The 18,279-nt window shown below is 44.3% G+C and overlaps 1 protein-coding gene across 2 annotated transcripts in view; it reads right to left on the reverse strand.

Moving 5' to 3' along the window:
- Positions 1–18,279, reverse strand: part of SAE1 (SUMO1 activating enzyme subunit 1) — a 69,281-nt gene that overhangs the window by 45,770 nt on the left and 5,232 nt on the right. For both annotated transcript variants that reach the window (XM_060085086.1, XM_060085085.1), the window contains exons 2-5: positions 11,038–11,149; positions 6,534–6,707; positions 4,173–4,315; positions 2,815–2,914 (exon numbers count right to left, since the gene is read on the reverse strand). In XM_060085086.1, coding sequence (XP_059941069.1) covers positions 2,815–2,914; positions 4,173–4,315; positions 6,534–6,707; positions 11,038–11,149 — 529 coding nt within the window. The remainder of the gene's footprint in view (positions 1–2,814; positions 2,915–4,172; positions 4,316–6,533; positions 6,708–11,037; positions 11,150–18,279) is intronic.

The raw sequence follows: 18,279 nt of genomic DNA on the forward strand, positions 1-18,279 counted from the left end.
GTGACTGGATGCCGGTCCTGGCTTTGGTGCTTGGCAGACTGTCCTTCACATGCCAACTCTAACAATTCTTCCTCTGGGAAGCCCTTCCGGTCACTTCCTCATCACAAAACCACTGCAATCTCCTTTATCTACTGCATACTAGAGCCCACATCTGGTCTATGCCCAACACCTGTTTCTGACGAAATCTGTCTCATCACTTCTCCTGGGCACCAAAGGAAGCTAACAATCTACTACTGCATGTCTATCTCTGGGCTGGGCATTTTCCCACTGCCGCATTTATCATGATGGCACAGGTGCTAGAAAGGCCCAGCCAGTGTCTTCCTAGACGGTGTGAAAACCACAAGCTCTGTTTTTCCTCTTTGTTTTTTAACGTTTCTAATTTAGGAGCACAATGTGTACCTTGAAGCAAAAGTGGCTTTACAACACTGGGTTGAACCTAAGGAAAAGGGGGAGGGGAAGGGAACCCTAACCAGAAGCCTTTCACAGGAAACGGGAAGTGGTTGCTTCCCCACCCCCATCCTGCATGCTGAGCATAACCCAACTAGTTGAAAGGGCAGAATCTAAATCAAGGGATTTTTGAATTGGAGGAAAACTTCGAAATCGTGGAGTAGTCACTGCCAAAATGGAGTCGGCGTGTTACTGCAAGGTGGCAAAGCCAAGGCCCAGACCCTGCTCAGCCCGGTCCTTCCACAGCGCTCGCGGTGAGGCCGCACAAAGACAAGGTTTGGAATCCCAGGGATTGTCATCAGGAATGCACTGAATGCCTTGGAACCTTAAGGGCTCAGGGTTGGAATCCAAGCCTGAATTGTCCCAGTGCAACAGCTGACTAACAATGTCAGCTGGGGAATATTTTGATACCTTCAAATTGGGCCCCATGTAGGAAGAGGCCGCACAAAGAGCTGTGTGACTGAAGAGCCCTAGGAATGGTACGCGAAGGCCGCCGAGTGCCTGCCAGGGCTGCCCACATTCTCCTCATAGCTAGCTAAAGTGGCTCCCAAAAGAGGTTTCCAGATCTGCCCCAGTGGGCACCATCAGAATTGACTCCCAGGAAACTTCCAGCTGTGAAGGGCAAACAAAGCTAGGGCTCTCTCCATTTGAATGTGAAAGACCTGCCTCAATCAGAGAGGGCCCTTAAGCCATAAAACCCTTCACACCAAGGCCAAGTGTCACACTTGTAAGAGGGTGTGATTTATAAATTGACAGCACCCACAAAGCTGCTTTTGTACTCCTCCCTTAGTTAACAATTTATCTCCCCCCACCAAACTCACGGAGCTATTCAGATAAAGCTTGACTGGGCCTCAAAAAGAAAGAAAGAAAGAAAGAAAAAGACCCAAGTTTTGGCCAAAACACCGATGTTCACTCTGGATAATTATGGTCCTGTGAATAGACACTAAAATTAGGGCTTAATAATTCCTCTGTATTACACTCACAGCATCAAACTATTCCAATACAAACATAAAGAGCAAGAAAAAGAAAATCTCCAATGCAGCCTTGCTGGAAACTCAAAAGAGTTCCACTTTTGTGGTTTTCTGCAGTCTCTTTTGTGGTTTCTGCACTCTTAGAATCCCCCCTTTAGAGCAGTTTTAACTCGACGCCCTGACCAGCTGTTTTTCTTTCTCAACATTTAGATCTACAAAGCAAAGAGTAAATAAGGGCTTGGCCATGTCTTTCCTCTCGGTTCAACAAAACCAATTCTGGCCACTTCATCTTGTTTTTTTCCCCATCGCATGAATTCCCTTCTCAAATTCCAACACTAGCTACAAAACCATCATCTGTCTACTGATTCCCTTCCCACTCCTCTTTCTATAACATGAATTACAGCACCAATCCTAGTAGAGACTAAGCCCCTAATGTAAACTACATTAAAATATATATATATATATATATATACATCTGATAACACTTGTCAACATTGAGACCTTTCTTCTTAAAAGGTTATTTGGTGGGAAAACACCAAAAACTTTATCTTAAAAAAGCAAAAAAGCAATTAAGCAATTCAAATTTAAACTGTCTCCCTGCCCACTTAGGACCTTACTAAATTGTCTATCAATCTGAAAAAAACCCAAAAAATTTGTATGAGTTGGGGCTTCCCTGGCGGTCCACGGGTTAAGAATCCGCCTTCCAATGCAGGGGACGCGGTTCCATCCCTGGTGGGGAAAATAAGATCCCACATGCCGCGGGGCAACTAAGCCCGTGCGCCTCAACTACTGAGCCTGAGCTCTAGAGCACACATGCCACAACTAGAGAGAAGTCCGTGTGCCGCAACAAAAGATTCCACATGCCACAACTAAGACCTGACTCAGCCAAATAAATCAATTAATAATTTAAAAAATAGATGTAGCAATAATAAAAGTGACCTAAGTTTAAAAAAAAAAAACATACGAGTAAGGGCCTGTGCTCAGAAACAGTCTTTCTGATGCTGCTCCATACACCAGAGGTGCACATCTGGGGCCCACAGAGCAGGTAAGTCTTGCAGGCATGTTCTCTTTAGTCTCTACAGGGTGGATGGAAACAGCATGCAAAAAGGTTGCCGGTATTAAAAAGTCTGGGACGGAGCATATTGAGAAAAATCTTTCTTTCTCATTCTCTTGAAAAATCACATCTGACATCACTAGGTCCACATTCCCTCACAGCAACAGCCGGCTGGCACCAAGCACAGCTGCCCCTTTGAATGGGACAAGCGCGGGCCTAGTCTGTCCAGACTCCCCGCTTCAGGACTACATGCTTGCTTCCCTTGCTGGCAATGGTTATGGCCCGTAGCCTCCAAGGCCCCAGGGCTTCTGACCCTTGACCCCACCCCTCTCCTCCACATACCTTTTTGACCATGGTTGTCTCAGATGAATCAAGTTTGGCTCTCTTGGTATCAGGTCCATCTTCTACTCCTTGACTAACTTTGGCAACTTTGGTTTTCTCCCTAGAGGGTGACAAGGGGAGGGAATCGAGTTCTACCCTATGAATCATGCCATGAGAACAAAAAGAGCATCAGTGGCTCACTGAATGGGATGGTGGTTAAGAGCAAAAGCTCATACAGATCTGGCTCAAATCCCAGCCCGGCCACTGATTACCTGATGCCTCACTTACCTGCTATGTGGGAATAATAATCCCTGAAGAATTATTAGAAGAGAAATAACAAATTGCTTAGCACACTGCCTAGCACATAGTATACTCTCAATAAACTCTGTAAATGTTCCACCTGAATCATGAAATAAAGAGCTGAACTCAGTTCCTCCTCTCTGCCATGGGGAGCTCACATTAAAATAATCTGGCCTTCTTTTCTCTACTGTGACTTCTTTATCCATTTATAAGGTGCCCAAAGAACTAGATTTTCTTAAAGCCATAAAACGTAAGAGATACAAGAGATTTTGAACATGTTTGTCCTTCCCCCATCTCGGCTTTACAGGCAAGAAACTTGCAGACTGGACAAAGTTCAGTGACTTGCCTAAGAAGCTGAACAAAAGAAAGCAGTTCTTGACTCTTGATAGGAGGCTTCACCTACCACACAGGGTCTCTCTTTACGTCTCATCGGCAAGGGTGGTGGTCAAAAGTTACAGCCCCAAAACCAACTCTTGTAGTTTTACAGTACTGGTATCATCTGCCATCTTTCATCTAGAAGCTACAAGTTCAAAACACTACAGGTTTCATTATGTGGGAATCACCATGGTCTGTAACCTCAATGTTCAAAATGAGAGGCAGTCTGTTTGTTCCACCAGAGCAGTCTCTAGACCTTGGAGCTTTTCCAAGGTAGACTCCGGCTGAGTGTGCCCACAGAGTTGCCCATCTAACTAGTCCTCATTTTACCATCTCTCAACCTGAATACACGCAAGCCCCAGCTGGGGAACAAATGTTTACAATCCGAGCGGGTTCTTCCTGAATAGAAAGTGTGGCTTCACCACCTGAAGTCCAAACTGATCAGATACCCACATGGTGTTTCCATCGCCTTAGAACTGCTTTCCTCATGCTCTAGAGGAGACCATCAATTTGGAAGGCAGGGGCCACATCTCCTATAATTCTGAGCACAGAATCTATATATTCAGTAAGCTGTTAATGAATTGGTTTCCCAAAGTTCTAAGTATTATAGTTAAATACTTTCCTTAAATGGTTCATTTTCTACCAGTAAATAGAACTACATTTTGAAAAGGTTTTATGTTCTCTCCTCCTCTCCCCAGACTTACTCTACAAATTCATGCTCTCCGAGATTGGCAAACGTGTATCCGTGGTAGCCAAAAACATCTCCCGTAAAGAACTTGATGCTATTTTTGTGACAGATCTGGTCAACTTTAACTATGATATCCCTGGAGCAACAAGTCAGACATACCTGCAGAAAGAATGAAAGTGGTTGGGTGTGAGTTGTGCAGACTGTGAATCACCGCCCTGATGTCTAAATACACCTTAATGAACAGTCTCTCTGGGCATGGCTAAAGCCAGTTTCAAACTGGTACAACAGGTTCTTTGGATGCTATGGTTAGAAGACAAAAGAAAAGTTGCAGGTTTCAGTGTGTAGAAAATGTAAATCATGAGACGGTCACTTCACCTTCTGCAACCAAAATGAAACGTGTTTAGCTATTAAGTAAAAGGCACTCGATGAATTTATTTTCCCTAAACCATGAACATATATAAACCACATTTCACAGTTTTCAGGAAAAGGAAAAGACAGTAATATAACTTAGAGGAAGTTATTTCTAAATCATTAAACCTATTAATATCTGAATAAGCTACAGCAAGAAACAAAACCAGTTTTTTAAATTTACCCAAAGGTCATGTTTAAATACAAGGGCATTTTTCCCCCTTCTTTTGACTGATATGTTAAGATAAAGAAAATAAACAAGTCCTGTTGAGATTATTTTTCCACAGTTTTCGATGTGAAACTTTATCTGAATTTAAGGACAAAAGAAAAGGTTACAGCCCAAGTGACCTCCAATTCAGCCTTAGACAATGAGACCGGTGATTCACTCAGTGGAATTATCAATGTTGCTCTGAGGCCTCTAAGTTGTGTTCCAGTAAGCTGAGGTATTAGAAATGGCTAAGTTTTACTGCACAGAACACGACCTTTCGGGAGGAGCTTTGTGATCAGGGCCAAGAAGACAACTTCTAAATTGCACATGTTTTCTTCTGAACATAGAAAGTTGGAGAAGAAATTACAAAAGGATTTTCATTTGATAAACCTCTTGCTGTTGTCTGGCAGAGCCTGAAGTTTGAAATAACGCTCACAGAGCAACGTGTGTCTCTGCTGCCGTTCAAAGGATGCAGTCACCCGAGGAAAAGTCAAATCTAAAAGATAAGACAGGTGCAGCTGAACATGCAATCAACTAACCGAATGGAGCCCTGCAGTCAAAACGGAGCGTGAAAACCTATGAAGACCAGTCAAACGTGGCTCAAGTATGAGGAAGTCACGCCTGCCCTGTGCACATGCGTTATACAAGCAACAGCCCCATGCTTCAGTTCTAACAAAGCTTCTAGTTGCTAGAAGTTCAAAGGACACCTAGAGTAAACCAAATGTGGTTAAGACGGATAAAGAAATGAAGAGATGACTTATGTCCAAATGGAAAATGTGCCAATACCTAGACTTACAAAATAGAATAAAAAAAAATTTTTAAGGGACAAAATGCACAGATGATCCATCATTCCAAGCCCACATTTGAACAGATGCACATATGAAATACAACAGTGTGAAAAACAAAACTACCAAACCCAAATTCTAACCTCTCACATAATGGGCCCTTCATTTAAAAAACAAGTAGATCATCTGTGACTATTGCACGGTTATCCAACATTTGTTAAGCTTTTCCAGGGTACCGGGAGCCATGTCTGAAAGGTCATAGACACTGAAACAGAATTTAACTTATCCTTTCACCTCTGCAAAGATTTGGCAGTGAAATCAAATGAGGCTGGATATGCCTCGTTTGGCTTAAGACTACAGTGATTTTGTCTAGTTATCCATGGCAACATGGTCAAAGTGGTTGTGTGCAAGAAAGAGACAGAGACAGACCAAGATCAGGTGTGCTCTTTTTAAAGACAAAACGCAAGCTGTAGTTTGGTATTTCTAACAACAAAAAAAAGACTCTGCTACAGAAATTCACCAACTTGTTAAGTTTTCAGAAGAAAACATTTGCAATAAAATGTATAGAAGCTATGTGCAAAAATTCTGGAAGGAAGACAAAACACCAATGATAAAACCTGGTCTTAAAAAAAAAAAAAAAAAAAAAAACCTGGTCTTGGGAAAAATATGCCCAAAGAAGAAACCAAAAGGCAGCAACTCACAAGCAGCTAGAGCAGATTCAACAGACTGGATCTGCCTACCAACACACTCAGCATACTAAGGCAATACACTAATAAGTCATATACACTAAGGCAATATAAGACTTCAATCTACTAGGGCAATATATTAAAACTAAAGAATGGAACAGCTTAAAAACTTACTTGGGAAAAAGCTCAGATTTGAGATTCTAATGCTCCAGTGTACCTAGTATACATACAACTAGTGTTTTAATTTGCTGAATTCCTGAAGCAGCTTTTACATTCTCTATGAAACTTACAGCATCAAATTGGGTGAAAAACGACTCAGGTTTCTTTTCTATATTCTCAGTGTCCACTTTCACATCCACCATGGGGTTGAGATTCTGTGCGCGCTCCAAAGAGGCTTCGGCCCTGTTTCGGCCAACAGACCCAGTTCGGATCAGGAACTGGGCTCCGGGGTCTTCTGGAGATACCTAGGAATAATTTTTTTTTTAAATACTTGAATTTGGGGGGAAAAACAAATGAACTTTTCCATTTTAAAGAATAACTAAAATATCTACCATCTAATTGTAGTACTACTGCTCCTATAGGAATCTGCCCAATGCAGACTCCCTATACTCTTTCCTTCTGAGGCTTTAAAATAGACATTGAACTTTTTTTTTTTTTTAAACTGGGCACTGATGGTTAAAGAGCACCCCCTTGTGTTTATAATGAAAATTCACTCTAAACAAAAGAAGTCCATGCTTTCTTAAGTAAATTTTTAACTAACAAAATGACATAATCATCAGTGCTAAGAGTTGACCAAATCCCTACCATGTGCCCAATTCTAAGCAATCAGAGAGAGACATAAGTAATTTAAAGGATGTAGTCCCTGCCTACAGGTGGTTTAAAATCAGACCAACACAAGGAGGGATAATTTCACTCATAAGGCTGGACGTCAGCAGAAGAGAGCCTCAAAGACAGATAACATAGTCACCTGACAGCCACCAGTAGGATTACAGATTCCACTGTTCAAAATGCATTTCTTCATACATCAAACATCTAATTTAATCATGAATCTCCATGTATGACCCCCCCACATTCACCAAGACTGGGTTCAACAGAAGTAATCCTCCTCTCCTGCCAACTACCCACAGTATACACTCTCCCTTACTATCTTCCCTCCAAGCAAATGAGCTGGTCCTCCTCCCGTTCAAGGCCAGCCCTCAAACAGTATGCCATCCCATCCCATCCCAGGGATCTCACCACACACAGAGAGATCGTACATCATAGCGGCTAAAAGTCATGCTCTGGGATAATTCAGGTTGGATTCACAGTTGTGATTTGAATCCTGGCTCAACCACCTAAATGTGTGACCTTGAGTATGAGGGAATCACATGTAAAATGAGGATGGTACTAAAAGTGATGCACTACTAATCACTCCACCAGGGGAGTCGGTACTACCTGTGCTCCACTCCTTGGCCTCACAGCTCCCGGCTCTCCTCCCCCACTGGACATTCCAGTTTCTATATGGGCCCTCTTAGGTGCAGCTGTTCTCAGGATTCCACCTCGGAATCATTCATCTTTTCACTCTATATAGCTCCATAAACCAACTCCATGCCTTACAGTTTCTACCAAAATCTGCTGTTATTTCTCAAATTGCTCTTACTGGTACAGATTGCTTCCTGATCCATCTGAGTCTTATACTAAACTGCCCACCAGAAAGTTCCTCCTGGAGATCCCATGGGCCAATCATAATCCAATTCCTATGTTTGTTGTCTCTGTTAACAAACAGAGACATCTCTGACGCATCCAGTCACCACAGTCAGAAACCTGGTCTGCCTATCCTCTACATTTCCTTGATAGCAGGCACCAGGTGATGTGGCTAAGTGCACGGCCTCTGCCAGGAGTCGGACTGCCTGGGTCCTGGTGGTACCACTAACTGCTGTGACCTTGGGTGGGCCAATACTTCACTTCCTTTCCCTCCGTTTTCTTATGTGTAAAGCAGGAATGATAATCCCTACATGTCAGAGTTGTTTTGAGGCCTAAATGAGATACTACAACTACAGCTCCTAGAACAGCGTCCAGCACTTACAGTAAGTGTCAGCTGTTGTACTTCCTCCTTGCTTTCCCATATAGAATCCTACTGACTATACCACTGAAGCATCTCTCACCTCTCGGTGCTTCTCGCCATCTCTATCCCCACTGTCATTCCACAGACCCTTTTCATCTCTCACTTAAACTATTAAAGCAGCCTTCTAAGTAGTCTTCTGCCCCATATCTTGTGCCAACCACAGTCTACACAGTATTAGTGATCTACAGAAAGCCCAAAGCTGCAGTCAACCCTCACCCATCTGAAACTCTTCAATGACTCCTTACCACCTAGAGAATTAAGTAAGTTTACAGCAGAGCTTACCAGCTGGCCCTTCGTGACTTGGACCTCACCTGCAATCTGCAACCCCCCCAGCACTGCGGGCTTCACACTCTAAAAACACCAAACTGTTATATTTGATTTCTACCATGCTGTCTTGTGCTAATGTCCCCTGCCTAAAACACAGCTCCTCAAACCCTGAAAAACCTCTGCTTGTTTTTTAAGACTCAGCTCAGCACTCCTGGAAGTCTCTCTCATGTCTGCATGCCACAACCTGAGTCAGGTAGCGTGCTCTGGTTTCTGGAAAAAAATTGAGGATGGGAAGCAAATCTTGTGCATTTTTCTATCGCCAGTACCTAGACTACTTCAGGGTAGGCAGCAGGTGCTCTTGGATGCTTGCTGACATAAACAAAATGAAAAACTCTAAGGGGCAGGAATTAGCATCTTCAATTTATAGATGAACAAGCTAAGTCTCTGTGAGGTTAATTCCCTTTCCCAGCTTCAGAAGGTGTGATTTGAGCCCAAGCCTTCATGATTCCAAAGCTTCTGCAAAATGCAGCACCATCTTCCTGGGACGTTCCTAGTCAGGGACAAAAGCACAAGCAAACTACAAAAGGCAGAACCACCAGAGAGGGTGTTGACGAACTGTGAAATCTATGAGATGGGAGTCAGGCTGGGTAAGTTGACTGGGACCAGGTTATATGAAGCCAGTGGTTCTCAACCCTCCCTGCCTTTTAGACTCACCTGGAGAACTTTTATTTTTAAATAACTCCCCAAATATTCTAAAGCACAGATGGGATTGAGAACCACTGTGTCAGGCTTTGAAAACCAGTCAGAGGAGTCAGGCCTTACAGCGGAAGGCAAGTAGAAGGCACTATCAGTCTTTAAACTGAAGAGGCAACGGCTGACTCCAACTCTGGGTGGCATTCATGCCAGTGCTGAGGCAATGAGAGAACCACATCACACGGCCTCGGTGTTCTCTAGTCCCCATTCTCAGACTTCCCAACCAAATGAGGAAACTACCATCCCATGTGGTTTCGTTTCTCCACACCAACGGCCTCCAGGTTTTGGAACCTTGGAACCTTTGGAACCTCCTTGGGTCTCCACTCTTACCCTCTCTACACAGGCAAACAAATTCTTCCCCTGGATGGGGTGTTCCTGCCACTAGGGGGCACTGTGGCTGGTGGACAGGGGGATGTCAAAGCTGGGAGGGTTAGTTAATTATCTGGCAGCTTGCTTGCAGGCATTTTCTTTCCTTAGAAAGTTTTGAATTCAAGTCAAAAATCAATTTGTGACTGTGATATTAAGTGAGCCAACCTATCTGTCTCTTCGTATTGCAGGAGAATTAAAACAACAAAAATTCTAGATATTATTTTCTCCTGAAACTCCAAATAAGGTGAGCTTTTAAAAATTTCATTAACATTTACTTTTGTCTACAGAGCCTATACCTCACACTGTGTGTGCTAGTTACTTAGCATGAGACAGGGCCCCTGTTCATTGCCTAAAAGGAAAAAAAGACAAATAATATCATGTGACAACACAATTTTTTAAATATTTTAACTGAAAAAATACATGATTTCTGGAATTTGCTTTAAAAAACTGTCCCAAAAACTACAGGGGAAAAGATAAATAAAAAGATCAACAAAACACTGGTATCTGTAGAAGCCAAGTCGGTGAGGTGTCAAATATTATTCTACTTCTGTATATATTTGAAATTTTCTATAAAAGAAAACCAAAATGTCATTGAGGCATGAGAATGTAGACAAAGCAGCAGTTATTTTCACTTTGGAGAAAAGATAGGTCAGAGAAAGCTACATAGGGGTTGGGCACTATGGTTCTATTATCAATTAAATAACATTTTATCATATAATTAACTATTGGATGCTTATTACATGCAGGCACTACATTAAGTGGTCCATACACATTCTCTCTGATCCAGCATTTCCCAAGGTAATGCCTGTGAAGCATCTCCATCAAGATCTCCTGAGATACGTCTGTTTTCTTCTGAGACACCTTTTAAATGTATATACTCCTGAGCCTTATCTCAGACTTTGTAAAGTAGACTCATTAGGGGTGAAAGCTACACCAAAACAAAGCCCCAGGGCAATTCTGCATTTTAAATGAGTGACTCGGGCGATTTAAAGGTACAAACTGGAAGAGCATTCCTCCACTCCTCACAGTCACCCTCCAAGGGAGATGCTAACTCCACTTTACAGACGGGCAAGGTCCTCGAGGAGACGAGAGCCTCCACTGGTTGACCACGTAGGACATGGTGGAGCTGAATTCAAACCCGGTGCTGGCGCTGTCCGTCTCCAAGGGCTACAGTGCCACTGACGCCAGCCCTCCTCTTCCACAGCCCAGAAGGGGCAAGTAGGAAGGCACGAAATCTCCACGTGTTTATACCAAAGAGGGGAGATGGCGAAGGAGAGTGATAAGGCAGCGGAACATCTCACCTGCTCGTGATCCAGCATGGTCAGTCCTTTCACTCCAGCCAGGATGAGATTCTTGGCAATTTCAGCCCCGAGTCCCTTCATGCCAACAAGAAGCACCCGGGAGGCCCGCAGCCTACAAGGCAGATATTGTCAACGGGATGAAAGAGGACAGTGGAAGCTCCCCGAATCATTGAAGAACAAAACAAGACAGAAACAGGGAACTGATCTTGGATTTCATTAACTGCACTTAAGCATCCAGGCCTCAAATCTTGAAAAAGAGACAGGCTCCAATCTATCCTGCTGAGAACCATTCATTCAACACATATTTATTGAGCACCTATTATGCCAGGCCCCCCTCCAAGGTGTGGAAATACAGCAGTGAATAAACAGACACAATTCCTGCCCTCAGAGCTTGTATTTTGTAGAGACAGACAAACAAATAGAGATATATAATATCTCAAAAAGTGAAGAAAATCAAGCATGGCATGGATCAGGAATGATGGAGGACGTGACTTTAGTCAGACTGATCGTGAAGGCCTTTCCACAGAGGTGCTGAGCAAAAATCAAAATGAAATGAAGGACATATATACAGATACTTGGGAGAACAGTCCAGGTAGAGAAAAAAGCAAGTGCAAAAGCCCTGAAGCAGAGGAGTGCTTGGCATATTCCAGGAGCAGGAAGGCAGACAGAGCAGCTGAAGAGCAGTGAGCAAAGGGAAGAATGGGGGACTTCCCTGGTGTTCCAGTGGTTAAGACTTCACCTTCCAATGCAGGGGGTGCGAGGTTTGATCCCTGGTCAGGGAACTAAGATCCCACATGCCTCCCCGCCAAAACACCAAAACATAAAACAGAAGCAATAATGTAACAAATTCAATAAAGACTTTTAAAATGGTCCACATCAAAAAAATCTTAAAAAAGGGGAAGAATGGTAGATGAGGCTGTAGACAGAGTCAGGGGCCACATCATGAAGGCTCTTACAGTCGGGATTCTGGATTTTATTCTAAACATGATGGAAAGCCATGGGGTGGGGGTGGGGTTGCAGTTGGAAGGGGAAGAGTGTCACAGTTAAGGTGAGAGGATGATGGCTTGAACTAGTGTGACAGCAGAAGGGAAGGGGAGAAGGGGTACTATTTAAGCTATAACACACAAGGTGGCACAGAAGAGGGCGCATCTGGGAAGTGTTTAGCTCATTCTGAGCCTGCAGAGCGACAGAAGATGGGGCTTAAAAAAAAATGGTAGGGCTACCCTGGTGGCGCAGTGGTTGGGAATCCGCCTGCCAACGCAGCGGACACGGGTTCAAGCCCTGGTCCGAGAAGATCCCACATGCCGCGGAGCAACTAAGTCCATGCACCACAACTACTGAGCCTGCGCTCTAGAGCCCACGTGCCACAACTACTGAAGCCCGCGCACCTAGTGCCCATGCTCCACAACAAGAGAAGCCACCGCAATGAAAAGCCCGTACACCGCAACGAAGAGCAGCCCATGCACAGCAACTAGAGAAAGCCCACACACAACAAGGAAGACCCAATGCAGCCAAAAATAAATAAATAAATAAATAAAATAATTTTTTTTAAAAAAGGTAGTCAGAGAAGTCTGGACTTAACTCTGAGGTCAGCAGAAGGCAGTATAGGTCCACAATACCTTATTCGAAATCCCTTGAACCAGAAGTGTTTCAGAATCAGAATTTTTCATATGTGAAAAAGGAAATAAAGGGAATTCCCTTGGGGTCCAGTGGTTAGGACTCCGTGCTTTCACTGCTGAGGGCCTGGATTCAATCCCTGGTTGGGGAACTAAGATCCCACAAGCCACGCAGTAGGCCAAAAGAAGAAAAAAAAAAAAATAAGAAATAAAGAGTTTGCATCATATATCATGAAAAACCCCATCAGGATCTTAGGCAGCACCCTGTAATCAAACTCATTAATATTTTTGCAGCAAATGTATGATTATTCCCACTGAAAAGCATTAGTAAGAACTAAGAACAGTCTCATCTAAATTCAAGTTCTGCTGACCAATGACTTTGCTCCTAATTTATGAAATGAGTCCATTCTCCTCAAGTACCACTACTAAGGAGAACATGCAGAAACTCTTTTCCAAAAATGGTTCTAATAATCATGGACACTTGCATGTCATTAGGCTAGAAGTTTTTAATGGGAATGATGGCTGATAAAATCGAGTCCCGCACTGATTCTTTTTTTTTTTTTTTTTTTTAATTTTTGGCTGTGTTGGGTCTTCGTTGTTGCACGCGGGCTTTCTCTAGTTGCAGTGAGCAGGGGCTACTCTTTGTTGCGGTACACGGGCTTCTCATTGTGGTGGCTTCTCTTGTTCCTGCACTGATTCTCGATGCTAGCAGATTTGGGATTTCCTTCAGTGATATGACCAAAGGGTAAAATGGCGGGGCGTGGCGGGGAGGGAGAGAACATTGACACAGGAATATGTCTGGGGCTCAGCTTCTCCATTATTGCTTTTTTCTACACGGCCCTTCCACTGCCAACCATAGCCTAGCTGACAGGAGCCTTTCAAGTGACAATTCCACTAAAATATGACCATTTTACCCTTTGGTCATATCACTGAAGGAAATCCCAAATCTGCTAGCATCAAGATCAGTGCAGGAACAAGAGAAGCTATTCATTCATTCATTCATTTTTAGCTGCGTTGGGTCTTCGCTGCTGTGCACAGGCTTTCTCTAGTTGCAGCGAGCGGGGGCTACTCTTCATTGCAGTGCGCAGGCTTCTCATTGTGGTGGCTTCTGTTGTTGCAGAGCACAGGCTCTAGGCTTCAGTAGTTGTGGCATGCAGGCTCAGTAGTTATGGTGCACGGGCTCAGTAGTTGTGGCCTGTGGGCTCTAGAGCGCAGGCTCAGTAGTTGTGGCACACGGGCTTAGTTGCTCTGTGGCACGTGGGATCTTCCTGGACCTGGGCTCGTACCCATGTCCCCTGCATTGGCAGGCGGATTCTTAACCCCTACACCACCAGGGAAGTCCCCTACCTGCAGACTTTAAATCACAACATTCCACACACCTGAAACGCACCCTGTCTTCCTCTCTCTGCCTAGTCAAGCCTTTCCTCCAGACTTCAAACCCCAACTCAAATGCCATTTCCTCAGAAAGTCCTTATCACAGCAGACTCAGGAGAGTACACTCTAAACTCTTCAAGCAACTGCTCCACATAAATGCCTCTGACATAAATCACATGCAGCCCGTGGCCTCTCTAGGATCCCTCCATCCTAGAGAGCTCCATAGGCTCTGACTGCTCGGGAGGGTTTTGGGGTTCTGTTTGTTTGTTTTGTTTTGTTTTTGTGGCCATGCGAGATCTTAGTTCCCTGACCAGGTATCGAACCCATGCCTCCTGCAGTGGAAGCTTGGAGGCTTAACCACTGGACCACCAGGGAAGTCCCTTGGGAGGTTTTTTAATTCAACTGCCAACAACACTGAATATCATGTTTATGTTTTTAATCCTTAACCATTCTAGGGGCCCTGAGATTACTGCTTATTTATGGCTCAATTACATGAAAAGCACTTAAAATAGTACCTGGCACATAGTCAGCATTGAATGAATGCTGGCTATCATTACTCAGACTCTAATGCAGCAATTCCCTTCTTGGAATCAATCCTGCAGAAATACTCACGTGGGCACAAAAATCATGTACAGTGCTATTCACAGCAGCATCGTCCACCACTTCCCTCCATTTTCACAGCCACACAGCCCTACTCTGATTCACCATTTCTCACCTATAAAACCACAAGAGTGGGCTTCCCTGGTGGCGCAGTGGTTGAGAATCTGCCTGCCAATGCAGGGGGCACGGGTTCGAGCCCTGGTCTGGGAAGATCCCACATGCCGCAGAGCAATTAGGCCCGTGAGCCACAACTACTGAGCCTGCGCATCTGGAGCCTGTGCTCTGCAACAAGAGAGGCCACAACAGTAAGAGGCCTGCGCACCGCGATGAAGAGTGGCCCCCGCTCGCCGCAACTAGAGAAAGCCCTCGCACAGAAACCAAGACCCAACACAGCCCAAAAAATACATAAATAAATAGCGTTCCCTTAAAAAAAAAAAAAAAAAAAAAAAAAAACACACACAAGAGCCTGACACCTGGCCTCCCTGCTTCCATTCCTGCCCCCAACAATCCACTGTCCCCATCTCAGGTAGAGAGCTTCTAAACCTGACCACGCCACTCTCCTGCTCAGACCTTTCAGTGGCCCCCATGCAAGCTCCTTACCAACAGCCCTGCAACCACTCCTGCCTGTCTCACCCTACTCTCTCCCCTGGTAACTTGCCTACAGCCAGGCTGGCCTTCCTTGATCCCAGAAAATGCCACATTTGCTCCCACCGCAGGACTCTAGCATTAGCTGTTCTCTCTGCTTCTTCCCCTAACTCTTCACATGACCCATTCTTTAGGTCTCAACTCAACTGCCCCTCCTTAAAAAAGTCCACACTGGCCACCTAATCCAAAATAGGTCTACATCTTTTCTATCTGGAATTTTGCTACTTGTTTATGTGTTCATTCCTCGTTCCTCCATTACAATGTAAGTAAGCTCCAAAAACCATGGTATCTCTAGCATCTATGATTGTGCTTGGAACTTACCACACTGTTACTCCAATTGCTATTGAATTAATAGATACACCAGGACTTCCCTGGTGGTGCAGTGGTTAAGAATCCGCCTGCCAACACAGGGGACACGGGTTTGAGACCTGGTCTGGGAAGATCCAACGTGCCGCGAAGCCACTAAGCCCGGGGGCCACAACTACTGAGCCTGCGCTCTAGAGCCTGCGAGCCACAACTACTGAAGCCTGCACGCCAAGAGCCTATGCTCCACACCAAGAGAGCCACCGCAATGAGAAGCTCGCGCACCGCAATGAAGAGTAACCCCCGCTCCCCGCAACTAGAGAAAGTCTGCGTGCAGCGATGAAGACCCAACGCAGCCAAAAATAAAATAAATTAAAAAAAAAACAAAACAGTGACAGTAATTACCAACCACAGAGGGCTCACTAAGTTCCAGGCACTGAGCTAGATACAATATATACAGTGCCTCACTGAAACCTTGATTATGGTTCTTCACTGTTTTTCTCTCAGAAAAAAAGCACACATCCTAAATGTTGCATACAATTTCTCTCCCTAAAAGGCCAAGTGGCTCCACAGGCCCCCAAGTAGGCCATCACGTTTCCACAGGAAAGGATCCATGTCTGCCTTGAGAAAGGAAAAAACTGAGGTTCAGGAAAGGTGTCCAAGCTCTCACAGCTAACGGGTGCCCAGAGCTGGGATCCCAAATTCAATTCTAACCAGGATCTATGAGTTTTTTTTTTTCCCTCTCTCAATGTCTCCCCCATGCTGCCTTGCATATAGTAGGTTCTAAATAAATACTTGCTGATTTACTCTCCTCTCTACTTCTGCTGCCATGGGAACACCTTTTCAATTTCTGGGAAGGAAGGAACCAGTCTTTACACCACAATCTGAATTCACAGTACATACTGCAAGGTAAGTCAAGCCAATGAATTCCACTCATGATTAAAAATTCTGAAGACGACCAAATTCATATTCAAACCACATTTATTGAGAGTCTAATGCGTGAGAGTGAGTCATGCAAAAATCGTGTATAAGATGATTTCGAGTAGGGCAAGCACAACGTCCCCAAGGCCAGAGAGAGCTTTGGCATATTTGAGGAACATAAAGATACAAGCAGCTTGAATGGAGTGAGCCAGGGAGATGCAGGCAAGGTCGGACAAGGCAGGGCAGGAAAGGCAACAGATTTTTAAAGATCTGAGTATACAGGAAATCACTGGAAGGCTTTAAGCAGGACTGCTGTGATCTGTTTTTTAAATTTAAATCAGTTTGGCTGCTGTGTGGAGGATGGATTATAAAGAGTCACACGTGGAACAGGGGAGACCAGGGAGGAACTGTTCAGGTGATCTGAGATGATGCGTGTAGCTTGGACTAAGAAGGGAGGATGAGACGGAGCTTGAAGCAGGGCCTAGAGGAACTCCCAATAGACTGGATGTGGACAGAAAGGACAGAGGCTCCTAGGTTTCTGGTCACTGTGACCAGAAAAATGATGGGGCCACTTGAAAGATCTGACCATTTTCTCCTTCTAAAAATACTCTCCACTTAACTAACAGTACAGTCCTTTTCACTTAAATCTACAATCCTGCTCCATCCAACTGCCCATTCATTATACTTACTTAAATGTCCTGTCAAAATCCAAGACAGAACTTAAGACTGTTCCTCACCTTGATCTGCTTGGGCAAATCTGCTCCTCCTACAGTCTTCCTTGTCCTTTTGGAGTTTCCACTCATCCCACTGACACTTGCTTTATCTCATTTATCTCAACCTATTTCCTATTTATTTTCCCTTATTTTGTGGCTGGTGATTTATACTTGTCAAATAATGGTAGCTATAACTTACTGAATGCTTTCTGTGCGTAGACTCTATTCATGCATAATCTCATTTCTTTCTCAATAATCTTATGACGTAGATTCTGTTATTCCCATTTGATAAGTGAGAAAACTGAAGCACAGAGAAGTTAAGAAATGTATCCAAGGTTAGATAACTATGAAGTTCTAGAGCTGAGATTCAAACTCAACTATTAACCACTAAAAAATTGATCCTTACATGAAACAACCAGGATTGGCCTCCAGTACACACTCAGTCACTTTCATGGCAAGTAGGTGCCTATGGAACCAACTGAAATGCTGTCTGAACAGCAGCAATGTAGGGTAATGAGTGCTTGAAAAGAGGGAAGTTTTTGGAGCCCCTTTCCTGTAAAGTCAAAACTTCAGTTGAGGGGTTCCCTGGTGGCGCAGTGGTTGAGAATTTGCCTGCTAATGCAGAGGACACGGGTTTGAGCCCTGGTCTGGGAGGATCCCACATGCCGTGGAGCAACTAGGCCCGTGAGCCACAACTACTGAGCCTGCGCGTCTGGAGCCTGTGCTCCGCAACAAGAGAGGCCGCGATAGTGAGAGGCCCGCGCACCGCGATGAAGAGTGGTCCCCACTCGCCGCAACTAGAGAAAGCCCTCACACAGAAACGAAGACCCGACACAGCAAAAATAAATAAATAAATTACTAAACTCCTACCCCCAACATCTTAAAAAAAAAAACAAAAACACTTCAGTTGAGTCCTTAAAGATTTAGTCACACTCACCCCTCCTTTTTTGCAGATGTGTAACCTAAGGCCAAGAAACTGTTGTGACTCACCCAGGGTCAAAGAGCTAGTTAGCAGAGCTGGGAATTGAACCCAGGTTTCTGGACTTCCTAGGTCTTTGCAGTGTACAATC

The sequence above is a fragment of the Mesoplodon densirostris genome, chromosome 19 (assembly GCF_025265405.1).
Source record: "Mesoplodon densirostris isolate mMesDen1 chromosome 19, mMesDen1 primary haplotype, whole genome shotgun sequence".
In the NCBI taxonomy this organism is placed as follows: domain Eukaryota; kingdom Metazoa; phylum Chordata; class Mammalia; order Artiodactyla; family Ziphiidae; genus Mesoplodon; species Mesoplodon densirostris.